Here is a 12,685-nt window from a genome sequence, read left to right as displayed (position 1 = left end):
CACCCTTCATTTATGACATAGGAACTGGGGAGGGGGAATAACCAGCGAAAATGGGGGAAATGGTTTTCCTCCTTCAACTCCCCCCCCCCCCCCCCATGGACTATCCTTCTCTGTCTAGTGCCCCTTTTGGCCTTTGCCCGGATAATGGAACAGTATCAATGTGTGCATCAGGCTGATCATATCTCATACTGTATTTTATGTAGGGAAAATATTAAGTTATTATCTGAGTGTTGTTTTTGTTCTAGCTGAAGCCAGTGTTTATGTTTTGATCACCGGAAAGGGCTGTTTCAAAGTAAAATGTGCCTTCCAAATAGTGTTCAGACTAGTTTTGGTCATAAGCACTATTAGTCATTCAATTTCTAGATGCTAGTCTTTTAAATAATATGCAGCAGGTAATCCGCTGATCTGAACTTGCTGATCAAAAGGTTGGTGGTTCGAATCTGGGGAGCGGGGTGAGCTCCTAGCTTCTGCCAACCTAGCAGTTCAAAAACATGCAAATGTGAGTAGATCAATAGGTACTTCTCTGGCGGGAAGGTAACAGCAGTCATGCCGGCCAAATAACCTTGGATGACAAGTATTCTATCTCCCACTGCTGATTGCTTCCATTTACAGTAGAAGCAGGCACACATCCTGTTATCACATGTGTGCACATAAATTTCAATTTCACCCATATGTATCCCTGAAGTGTTGAAACCATTCACTGAGATTAGTTTACTGTGGTTCACATCAGTCTTGGTTTCAACTTTGTTACTCTTACTTGGATATGCTCTATGTTAGTGATTTTTTTCAGGCTTCTATTTTGTCATGTTGACTTTTCTACCAATAAAGATGGATTCATGTATGCATTGCAAGTGATTCTGGGGAACATTCTAGTTTTTGTTTCACATGGAAGATTAGCCTAATACAGTATATTAGTATAGCACTGTGCATGACCTGACAACCCATTGAAACATTTTCTTTAGTTGTAGAGTATGTACAAAAATATATTTTAATACCAAAATCTATCTCCCCTCCAAAAAATCTACTTGAGTCTAACAATAATTACCTATGAGAAAGCACAGTACACAAGTATTGGTATACATAGTACAGAAGATACATGGAAGAAATTAATTCCTAGTTGCCTCACATCAGTGATCTTACATCACTTCTGACCTATGTTTAGAGGAGGTAGAACACACAATTGCCCACTTGATTCCATGGTGACACGTGCATATTGAACAATTGATTGTTAGATGAAAAATTGGGTTGGTGTGAGTTTTCCACACCATTTATGGCCATGTTTGACCTGTAGAACTCACAGCAACCCAGTGATTCCGGCCATGAAAGCCTTCAACAACAGATAAAAATTTGTTATGACATTAATATATTTATAGTTCATATAGGAGGAGAGTGTATTTTGTACAACCAGCCAGTGGTGCTTTTCAAAATGTTTTAAAGGTACAGTAAGTAAAATGTTTTAATTACTTTAAAGTGGAAACAAACAGTTAAAGTTATCAGAAATAGTGGTACTTTTGGGGCCTTTTGATTATAACAGATTTTTTAAAAAACTGAAATTTCCCAGAACTTGTGTTTAGCAGTAATACTCAGGCAGAATTGGCATTGGCATCTGATATCAGTTGCTCTGTGTAATGGGTTCGTGAGTCCAAACATCTGTTAGCTTTACCTAATTTTGTAGATTGTCTTTGCAGTTTTATTCTAACTTTTCCATAAATGTATAAGTCTATTTGGGTTATTAAATCTTTAATTGCTTTCCCATTTTTGTTTTGAAAAATATCATTCCCGTTATTCTATGGTCCCATTTATCATCCCTGTGTTAATAACTAAAACAAATCAGGTTATTCCTGTCTAACTCCTAACTCCTAACACACTTCGCAAACTACTGTATATATAAAAACCTGTACAAAATACCAATAACGTACTGCCTAAGTTCTATTATCAGTCCTAGAAGTTTTTTTCGCAAGCCAACTCCTAAGTTCCATGGCCACAAGTACAAGTCCTTATTAATAATGGCTCATCTGTGAAGTTCCTTCTCACAGGAGTTGCATTTGGCTCCTTGTCAGGTTGTTTTTAATTAGTCTTCAGATGCAGAATAAATCTTGCTAAAGAAATTCTGTGGTTTAATCATCTTAACCAACAACAACGTAACATTTAGTGAAGATCAGCCATTTCTCTTTTATCAGTTAAGGAATGCCCCCCTTCACTCATTTGGCAATGGGACCACAGTTATAAAAATGTCTTGACCAGAAAGGCTTGACAGATAATAACCTCGTTTCTGCATTCATCCAGATGTTGTAATCTATGATATCTTGGTCAGCTTGTATTTGCCAGTACTGTGATTGTACGTAAAGGGGGAGGGGTAAGGAGAACTATAGTACTAAGGGTTTACATGTCCCTCTAATCTTCCATCAAATCATTTTTTGTTGATTGGTTACATCTTCCAAAGGTCTACATGACGGCTAAGTAATTTTCCCTCCTAGATGTTGGTCTATTATTTCCATTTGCCGTAGCCAGAATAGTCCACCATGAAAGATAATACACATTGCAGTCCAGCAATATCCTTGAATTTAAAGACAGACTGTTTCCATACAGAATTTTGAGTCGCCCAAGGGCTGGGAAAAGCTGTATATAAATGAAGTAAATAAATAAATAAACTTTAGGAACTATCCTGAAAACCCTGTTATCTCTACCTCAGGGCCCTTCCACACAGCCCTATATCCCAGAATATCAAGGCAGAAAATCCCACGACATCTGTTTTGAACTGGGTGATTGGAGTCCACACTTTCATATATTCCAGTTCAAAGCAGATAAGGTGGGATTTTATTCAGCTGCGTGGAAGGGGCCTCAGATAGAGATAAAGGCATGCTGAACTACTGACTTGGTAGTGTATGAGATATGGCCTTCTTAATCGTAGTGCCACAGCTTCTCCTTCGGCAGTATCTTGGCAGAAGTCCATGAGGGTTTTGTTGGTTTATAGACAGGATCTGGAATGCCTTAACTTTGTATATGGGCATGCAATTTATTTTGACACTTCTTTAAACTATTATACAATTTGATTGCCCCCTTTAAGCAGTTCACATGTTAAAATTTGTGTTTCAGAGTTTGCAATTTGTAATTTTATTGTATCTATTAGCAGAAGATTGTGTCTGGGCATCATCATCATCATATAGAAATATTATCATTAGAAACAGTATTATTCATCTGGAAGATCTTTTAAGCTTAATTCTTTAATTAGAATTACAAAAGTCAGCTTTAATATTTTACAGAATACTTTAGACCAGTGGTGTTCAACATGTGTGTCCCCAAGTGTTTTGGCCAACAACTCCCAGAAATCCCAGCCAGTTTACTAGCTGTTAGGATTTCTGAGAGTTGAAGGCAAAACATCTGAGGACCCACAGGTTGAGAACCACTGCAATAAAATTCAAATTATGAAGAAGCAATTGCAGTAATTTCAATGCTGTTGTATTATTTGATCACTGCTAAATCACCTAATTTACTTTGCACATGCAGATGGTCAGTTTGGGAATCTTCCATCACACGACTAAATTGATCACAATAAGGCTAACTTTAAAATGTACACTTCTATAGCATGATCAGATTTGTGATAGAGATTGTGGTGAAAGAACATCAAATTTCCTCATCTGATGAATCCCAGTTGAACAAATCATGTTTCTATTATTAAAAAAACAGAAACATTTTATAAGAAAGATTTGTGGGTATTATGTTTAGTGCTCAATAGTTCAATCCTGTGTGTGTGTGTGTGTGTGTATATATATATATATGAGTGTATGTGTGTATATATGTGTGTGTGTGTGCATATACATATACATATCATATGCATTGCAAAATAATGACATTTAGTCCAGTGAGTCTTGTTTTCAGGTAAGTGGATAAATCACTAAAGCCAAACTAGCTCTCACATTTTTGGCTGATCTTACTAGTACCAAAGAAAACTGTCTTCAGATTTTCTGAAAAATTTAACAGCATTTCTCCTGATGAGACATTGAATCAATTAAAATCAGTGAATCATTGACATAGAATGTGAAGAAATAATATCCACATTTTAAAAACTACAAGCAGCTGGAATTAGTATTTTTGTGAGTAAAACTATGTACCTGATCTCAGCTTCCTGAATACTGCAGGATTTGAATTTAAATAAATGTTGTAAAACTTTTGGACTATTTTGTTAATATATTCATAAATTTATTCCCGAGAACAACTTGTTTCCATTTTTTGCAAAGGATTCTATGTTTAATGTATACACTGCTTAGTTGCTCACATAGGACTAGAATAGCACCAGGAGCTATGAACAAAGCATATTGATAATTTCAGAGCAGTGGAAGGAGTCAAAGGGTGATGTTTACAGGAGTGGGAGAAATGAAGGCTATGCAAAGCAGTTGGAAAGTATGGAGGTGTTGGAAGCACACAGTCATTAATCTGAAAAGTGTATGTATGCCAGACTGCAACTATTGAATTAACTGGCAAATGACGACAATGCATCTTTAAAGGGGTGAAAGAGGAGAATGCTCGTGAGATGCCAAAAGCACAAAAGTTGCAATTATTGGATAAAGGCTTAATTAGCTGACTCTCAGTAAATAGCTATGCCTGTACAAATAGGACCGAGTAACACATCTACAGAAAATGACACAACAAAAGCAGGACAACATATATGAAATATTCTCTGCATTCCATTTTAGCTGGATGACATTGCTATATATTTTGTTTGATTTTAACATTTAGTTTCCTATCTGCCTTCCTCTGTTTTTAAGGAGTGAAGCAGAGATTTATTGGATACCCCAGTGACACTGACATTGCTAGCTTTAAAATTACCCTGTGATGTAAGAAGAATATACAAAACAATTATCTTTTAATGTTAGTATTCTTTGAAAGCAGTTATGTTGCTTATGGCATGCTTTTTAGCAGCAGTTGCATTAAAAACTAAGGTATTATGTGTGTATTAGAATCAAAATGAAACAGAGTGAAGGTCATTACAGCATTAGAATGCTAGTGTCAAGTAGCAATGAATTATGTATTGCATGTAAGGTAGTGAATCGAGAATAATTATTTCAACAAAATAATCCAAATTAATACAGCAACATAACGCAGATGCAGATAAATCTACTGCTATAGCAATTCTGACACTTTTGAGAATAACAGTGTTAGGGCACAAAGCTATAGCTGAAACTATGAATTACTTAGCAAAATTCATGCATATGAATTAACAAATGAGATTATCGTACATAAGAAAGATTCCAAAATCAGCTTACCCTTCTCTGTGAGCTTCTCCTTTTTCCAGTTCCTGAATGACACCCAACAAGACCTTGATGGTTTCCTGACTTGAGCTGATCAAGTTCTCCATCATCTGCAGCTGTGCTTTCAAGTCTACCACTTCTGTGTGAGGCACGATTTGTTGACATCCTTCACTCACAGCAACTGCTGTCTGACAAGGCTGTTTTCCTTCCATAGGTGACACATGTATCTGAAGGGTCTGTTCATTACATTCGGTTGATTGGCACTGTGCCTGCATTGAGCAGGCCTGAGCTGCACTTACGGCTTGTGATTGCAGACCATTAAGATGCACTGTTCTTTTTTTGTCCTCCTCGGCTGGACACAGAGACCAGTCATTCCCTGCTGCTGCAGAATTTTGCAGGTCAGTCTGTGAGGCGTGTGAACTGGATGCAGGCAAGTAGACAGAAGCTACTTCTGTCTTGAAGACTTTTCCATGGGTCGATAGATTAGCCTCCTCACTATCCAACAGCCCAGTGTGGTGTTTTGCTTTGTCATGCAGCTGGTAATCAGGCTCTTCTAAAACAGAAGCTGCTGAGTTTTGAAGAGAAGGAGGTTCTTTAGTACAGCTGTGCAAATCAGTGCTTTTACATGTCTCCGAACAGTTGTCACTAGAAGGCTGCTCTATTGCATTCATGCGTTCATTAGTATGTGAAATAAACTCCGCTGTCACAAATCCAGTGACTTTCTTGCTACAGTGAGCAGCCTCCCCTGAGATGGTGCTGTCCTTATCTTTAACATCTATTAAAAATCCATTGTTTTGACTGGGGAAAGTATCAACAGAAGCTATGCTTTTGATGATGCTTCCCTTTTTCCGGTCCAAAGGGAATGTCTGGTAACACTTTTTAAGTTCAGGCGAAGTCTGAACTCCTGTACTTTTAGTAACATTAGGGATTGATCTCCGGGCAGGCACTGTCATATATTTCCGGTAAGCTGCTCTGTAAGAGAGAGACTTTGCTTCCTTTTTATCCATTTGTTGTAAGGTAGAGAGTTGTTTGTCCCTCTGCTCGTTTTGAGCCTCGCAGATGTCTTTGAATCTCACCTGCAGGGCTTTGTTTCTTTTCTTGATCTGCCGGTTGGGATCCAGTGCATATTTCATCTCTAAGGCAAGTGATGTTGTTGGATCAACTTCGCTTTCAGAGGCTGTAAGCAAGCACTTGCTGGATTCCTTACTCCCCATGGCTCCTGTATTCAAAAACAGTGTTTAAGAATTATTTTCTTATACTAAATATGTATGAGTTTAATTCAAATAAAATGGTTCGGGACTTCTACTGAAAAAGCGTCTGGCCATAATTTCTTTTGGATTTTCCTTCTATATCATCATTGAAAACTGGTGTCATTTCATAGGTAATGCCTGATGGTAATCTAGGAAATTAGAAATTTTAGTTCAGCTGAATTCTGGCTGTGGATGAATAATATTGTCTCAATGACAATAATAAAATTTAGTATATTTGCTCACCTGTTTGAACCATCCAAGTATTTTTACATGCTATTACCTGGGGAACCTTTACAATACCCCATATGATGACTTCTTTTATTTGGTACAGCATGATAGACATAAATGTAATGCGATTCAAAGTCCTGCTCAGCTATAGGTGACCTTTCAGCCAGTCAGCTATATCAGGGCAACTTATCACACAAGTTGATTGTGAATATAGAAGTAAAAATGCCTATAAGCTGCAATGTTAGTCAACGAATCCATGCATGGTGTTTCCCATTTAAATAGATTTGGCATTCCCTGCTCATACATATGTTAGTGTATACTGAAGCCGAGACTGCTCATTACATCTGCCATGCACAGTTGACTGGGTTTTCTTTATGTAGTATAGGAGCAATAATAATTTACATTCTAAAGGATAGTCATGAAGGAGAATTCCACTATAATTATAAAGATTATGGACCAATGATATAAAATAATGTTATTTATATATTTTTTAAAAATTAAAATTCTGCCTCTCAAGTGGGAGTGGAGTTGTCACAATCTCTGCTCTTGAATGGTGCTCAACATCATTGACTAATATTTGTTGTAGTTACTTCCTAATGTTTCATCTCCTTAAAGTTGTGGATCAACTGTTAGTCCTTGAGCAGGTCTACACAAACACATAACCCATAGCCAAACTAACTTGCTGAATGCTGGGTTGGCCCTGGGCATGGTCCACACAGGGACTCACACAGATGTTAGGGAGGTGGGAGCAAGTCCTCACTGCACCACTCAGTGGCCACCCTCACTGTCTCCCCTGTTGTGACAGTCTCTGATCATGACACAGGTTCTACCAGTCCATTGATATCATGGCCAGAGGGTGGTGGAAGGGGACTATCATCCCATGTCTCGGGGTGCCCAGCCTCAGGAAACACAGGATGACAGTGGGGACAGTTGCTGACAGTTTATTTTGGGAACCAGCCCAACTGTCCTAACAATTCCTAAGTCTGAGGAAAGCCCAATTTCTGTGGCAGAATTCAGATTTACCTCAACTTGTATCTGATGTGTGGCAAGGCTGCATTAAAGTAGCCTTCCCCTGTGTTACCCCAAGTCAGCCCCATGTGTGTTTGGCTGCTGAAGGGCTGTTCCTCCTGTACACCAAACTAAATGGTCAGTGTGGATGGGGCCTCTGTTATGGAGATGAGATTCAGAACATCTGGAGGCTCAAACAGTTAGAACCATTACCTTCAAGGGTCTTTATTAAGTCCTGAATATAGCTAACTATATGGCACCTAAACATCTAAAGAGATTATGCAGAGCACTTAAATACCTTACTTTAAAACCTGAGTGTTTTAGGATGAAAAGAATGCATGTATGGATATTTATTTTGTAGTAAAAATAAAACTAAATGGGGTTTATTTGTGTGATGCATCATCTTGACAGAAATAATTTAAAGGAATATGTTAATATGCTTAAACAGTCATCCAGATTTTAAAAGCCTTCCTGTTTCCCTTCAAGCTAAAGTAATGGTTCTGAAACCATGCATCTTGTTAATTGTTTACATGGCAATGTAACCAAAGAAACAATGCCCAAGAGGGAGAAAATATTATCATCCTTTGCCTATTGTTTGTTGTTAAACCATATTTTTATTAAATAGCCCAATCTAAATATGGAACTCTTAATTATAAATAACATGAATATGAAAATTTGTGGTGAAAGTTTAATATTCATATTGTGTTCAATTATTAAGAGTAGCTAAAATGTAAGATATGGATGCTCTGCTCCATTCAGGGATTACTTGGAGGATCACACCTTAGTTTATTATGCTGCATCACAGCTGTTTTATACACATGGTTAATGTGAGTAAGAAAAAAGTGGAATTCGTCCATATTTGATTACTTATTCATAATTTATAATGATTATGTGGAACACATAGGGAAGGGAAAGTGTCATTCCAAATGATAGAAAGTGAACTTTTCCAATTTTAATGCAGGGCAACATTCCAAAATAAAATAGAAAGCATAATAAAGATCAGTGAAATTTGGGGAGGTGGACAATATTTTAAAACATCTCTAAGGAAAGGGACATCACAAATAAATCATAAGGTAAAGGTTTCCCCTTGACATTAAGTCTAGTGGTGTCTGACTCTGGGGGTAGTGCTCATCTCCATTTGTAAGCCAAAGAGCCGGCATTGTCCGTAGATGCCTCCAAGGTCATGTGGGTAGCATGACTGCATGGAGTGCCGTTACCTTCCCACTGGAGCCGCACCTATTGATATACTCCCATTTGCATGATTTCAAACTGCTAGGTTGGCAGAAGCTGTAGCTAACAGCGAGATATCTCCTACTCCCTGGATTTGAACCACCGACCTTTCAGTTGGCAAGTTCAGCAGCTCAGCGGTCTAACCCGCTGCACCATCAGGGGCTCCGGTACAGATAAACCATTCCCAGGATTCTATAATACTACCTATCAAAATTTTGTTAAAAAGGAACACCTTTGGAACAAAAAGATTAAAAGGAAATGGAGTGGCTATATAAATTCTGTGTGTGTATTTGTGTGCAAAACAAATGGAGGGTGAGAACAAGTGAAGGATCTTCTTTATGTCTTCAAGAAAACAGTCTGTTTGATCATTTTTATCTTCTCTTAAGTGAAACAGTACTACTGGAATGTTTAAAAAAGAAAAGCTGTCTATCCTCGAAGCAAGAGTAGAGGATAAAATGGTGGATATGTCGACTGTATAGAAAAGGAAGAAGAATTCTTTTAAGATTAACCCTACCCTAAGCAAACCATTAGGTACTTGCTTGTGTCCTCCGAAGGTTGATCCAGCAACTTTATTTCCTTGCAGATGAAATATGCATTGGATCTCAACCAGCAGAACAAGAGAATAAACTCATGAGGTTCACAGTTCACAAACTTCATTTATCTTGGCCAAACCGAAAATACTGAATACAGTCCAACAGGCCTTCCAAAAAGAGATCCCTTTCAAATGTTGTTTATATTCATATGCTTTCTTTGCCTATACATTGTATTACTGTGATTGATTAGTACTAAATCTACCTGCTTCAACTACTGTCATCTGTTTTAGTAAGATGCGCATATTCAGATATAACAAGCATTTGTTATATATTTTTTCTTGGATATAGCATTCTTTGAATAAGAACCTCAAAGTGCTTTAGCACAGGAAAAAAGTCAAAACGTCCCAGGAACTTTTTTGTAATTCCTGTTTTATGCAAGGAAAACAAGCAAGAGATTATTAAACTTTACAGTAAAATGAGACAGCTATTCCCATAAGTTGTGAAATTTACAAGCTTTTTTAATTGCAGTTTCTGATTCTGATATTGCAGTTAAAAATACTAACATTTGAATTTAAAACTAAGTCCTTAATACAATTGTTAGTCCCAGTAGATCAGACCCATTGAGTCAGCAAAATATACTTCAGCATTGATTAAATGCAATGAATGTTATTAATTATTTCCTAAGTGTTAATATAATACATGGTATTCATTCATTAATTGACAAGTATTGATTTACCAGGATCCCGCTGATTTATTGAGTCTAGGCTAACAGACACTAACAATTAGATTTAGGCACATTATTAATAATACTCAAAGGAAGGGTGAAAATGATATTGTGTCATAAAGCAGAGTAAATACAACAGTGGGGTCATATTTGTAGTTTAACTACAGCTCTAACAGACAATAAATGAGGAATGCAGAAATTGGTATTTTTATTACATTAAGCTGAATGTATTTTTTTTTTGCGGGGGGCGGGGGGAGTACTGAATTCTTGACATTGTTTCAGGTTTACAAGTTGCCTTTTGCTCTACAGAGAAAATTAATTATACTCTCAAACTTGTATGTGTTCATAGGATCATTAGGATCCTATAACTTGTCTCATCAGCAAATTTTAGAGTGGCAAATTTTAGGACAACTTCAGAAGATGTCAACAACTTTGTAGATTTAGTGATAAAGTTCTAAGGTATTTTTTGACATGATAACTCACAAAGGAATGTCAATAATTACACTTTTTTGTTGTATCAGGAGCGACTTGAGAAACTGCAAGTCGCTTCTGGTATGAGAGAATTGGCCGTCTGCAAGGACGTTGCCCAGGGGACACCCAGATGATTTTTGATGTTTTTATCATCCATGTGGGAGGCTTCTCTCATGTCCCCGCATGAGGAGCTGGAGCTGATAGAGGGAGCTCATCCGCTTCTCCCTGGATTTGAACCTGCAACTTGTTGGTCTTCAGTCCTGTCAGCACAGGGGTTTAACCCACTGTGCCACTGGGGACTCCAATAATTACACTTATGATGGAATTATTAATGACACATTGATAATATTTAGGAGATTAATGAATTAATGATTATGTTTATTACAACCCTCTGCTAAAATGGTAAGCATATGTCACATTGGCCAATACACTTTTTGGTGCATCAAATGTCAGTCCTGTTTCTTGGTATATTTGACCTGCTGATTCCAAAAATGGCACCAGTTTCCCCCTATCAGCTCCAGTTTTTAAGTTAAATAACATACATCATATGATACGACAGTCACCACCTGTTCACCTACAGAAAACTATGATAACCATATCTAAGAAACTAGAGCAGATGCAGTCTATTCAATGCAATTTTCTGAATCAGTCCCCCAAATAACCTCAGAAACTGGCCTAAAAACCAAGAAACCAAGAATTGGGGAGGAGGAAGGCTGTGTTATGAAATATTTGAAAGATGTATTGGAATACTGATTTGTGCTACATCTTTTGACTTTATCATGGATTCAGAGAGCTTCAACATAATGTCAGGTATTGCTGTCTTCAAGACATGATGCTGCTAAAGAATTCACCCTGGTAGTTTAAATAGTTAAGTTTCCAATATGAAGATGTGAGATGTATAATGGAGATTAGGCATCAATTTGTCTCTTCGTTCTCCACATTGTACTTTTTGCATGAATAGTTTTTCTGAGTGACTAAAAGCATATGCTCTGCTCAATCATGTGGAACAGAGTCAAGAATAACAATGATGAAAACAATAATGAAAATTGTTAATTAAGCAATTCCTTTGTAATGGAAAATTGGTGGTTCAGACTTTGCGACTTGTATTATGTTAAAACCCATGGGAACCCATAGGTTTCTTGCTATTAAATTACATCTAGAAACGTTGGCTATTATGGCAGGAAAATTCCAAATGGAATCATGGGAGTTGTAGTTTGCAAGGTCTTTTGCCTTCTCTGCCAAAGTGTGCTTGTGCCTCATCAAACTACAATTCCCATGATTCCATAACATTGGGCCATGGCAATTAAAGTGTTATCAAACTACATTAATTCTACAGTGTAGATATACCCTCAGCCTCCATCTGGCTGTCTGTATATACAGTATACTAAATTTTGTTGGTATTTTTATTTTGTTAAGAAAAAATAATGTACAAAAATAAAAATAAAAGTTCTTTATGTTTTAATATATGACAGTGCAATAATAAAGGTAGAGGTTTTCCCTGACATTAAGTCTAGTTATGTCTGACTCTGAGGGGTGGTGCTCATCTCCATTTCTAAGCTGAAGAGCCAGTGTTGTCCATAGACACCCCCAAGGTCATGTGGCCGGCATGACTGCATGGAGCGTCGTTACCTTCCCATCAGGGTGGTACCTATTGATCTACTCATATTTCCATGTTTTTGAACTGCTAGGTTGGCAAATGTTGAGCCTAACAACAGGAGCTCACTTTGCTCCCCAGATTCGAACTGCCAACCTTTCGTTCAGCAAGTTCAGCAGCTCAGCAGTTTAATCTACTGCGCCACCAAGAGGCATGGTAGTGCACTAGCAAAAAGAAAAAGCCCCAGGACTTTGAACATGTTTGATATGCACTACTGGGATTTTGGTTGTGAACTTTTTGCAATTTATGTCCAGCCCTAAAATGATGATGTAATAATGCTTAGGAAATAACACTTTGCATTTGTGGGTGGTGTGTGTGACAGAGTGAGGCTCGTGTAT

At 37.5% G+C, this 12,685-nt stretch overlaps 2 protein-coding genes across 5 annotated transcripts in view; one reads left to right on the top strand and one right to left on the bottom strand.

Annotated features, from left to right (window-relative positions):
* DOCK1 (dedicator of cytokinesis 1) overlaps positions 1 to 12,685 on the top strand; it is a 530,863-nt gene that overhangs the window by 221,678 nt on the left and 296,500 nt on the right. The window lies entirely within an intron of this gene.
* The window catches only part of INSYN2A (inhibitory synaptic factor 2A), a 77,467-nt gene that overhangs the window by 39,581 nt on the left and 25,201 nt on the right, over positions 1 to 12,685 (bottom strand). For all 4 annotated transcript variants that reach the window (XM_060768623.2, XM_060768621.2, XM_060768622.2 and 1 more), the window contains exon 3: positions 5,265 to 6,468. In XM_060768623.2, coding sequence (XP_060624606.2) covers positions 5,265 to 6,468 — 1,204 coding nt within the window. The remainder of the gene's footprint in view (positions 1 to 5,264; positions 6,469 to 12,685) is intronic.

Source organism: Anolis sagrei, chromosome 3 (assembly GCF_037176765.1).
Source record: "Anolis sagrei isolate rAnoSag1 chromosome 3, rAnoSag1.mat, whole genome shotgun sequence".
Classification (NCBI taxonomy): Eukaryota; Metazoa; Chordata; class Lepidosauria; order Squamata; family Dactyloidae; genus Anolis; species Anolis sagrei.
The sequence above is the reverse complement of the archived record's forward strand: the minus strand, read 5'-3'. Positions and strand labels throughout refer to the sequence as shown.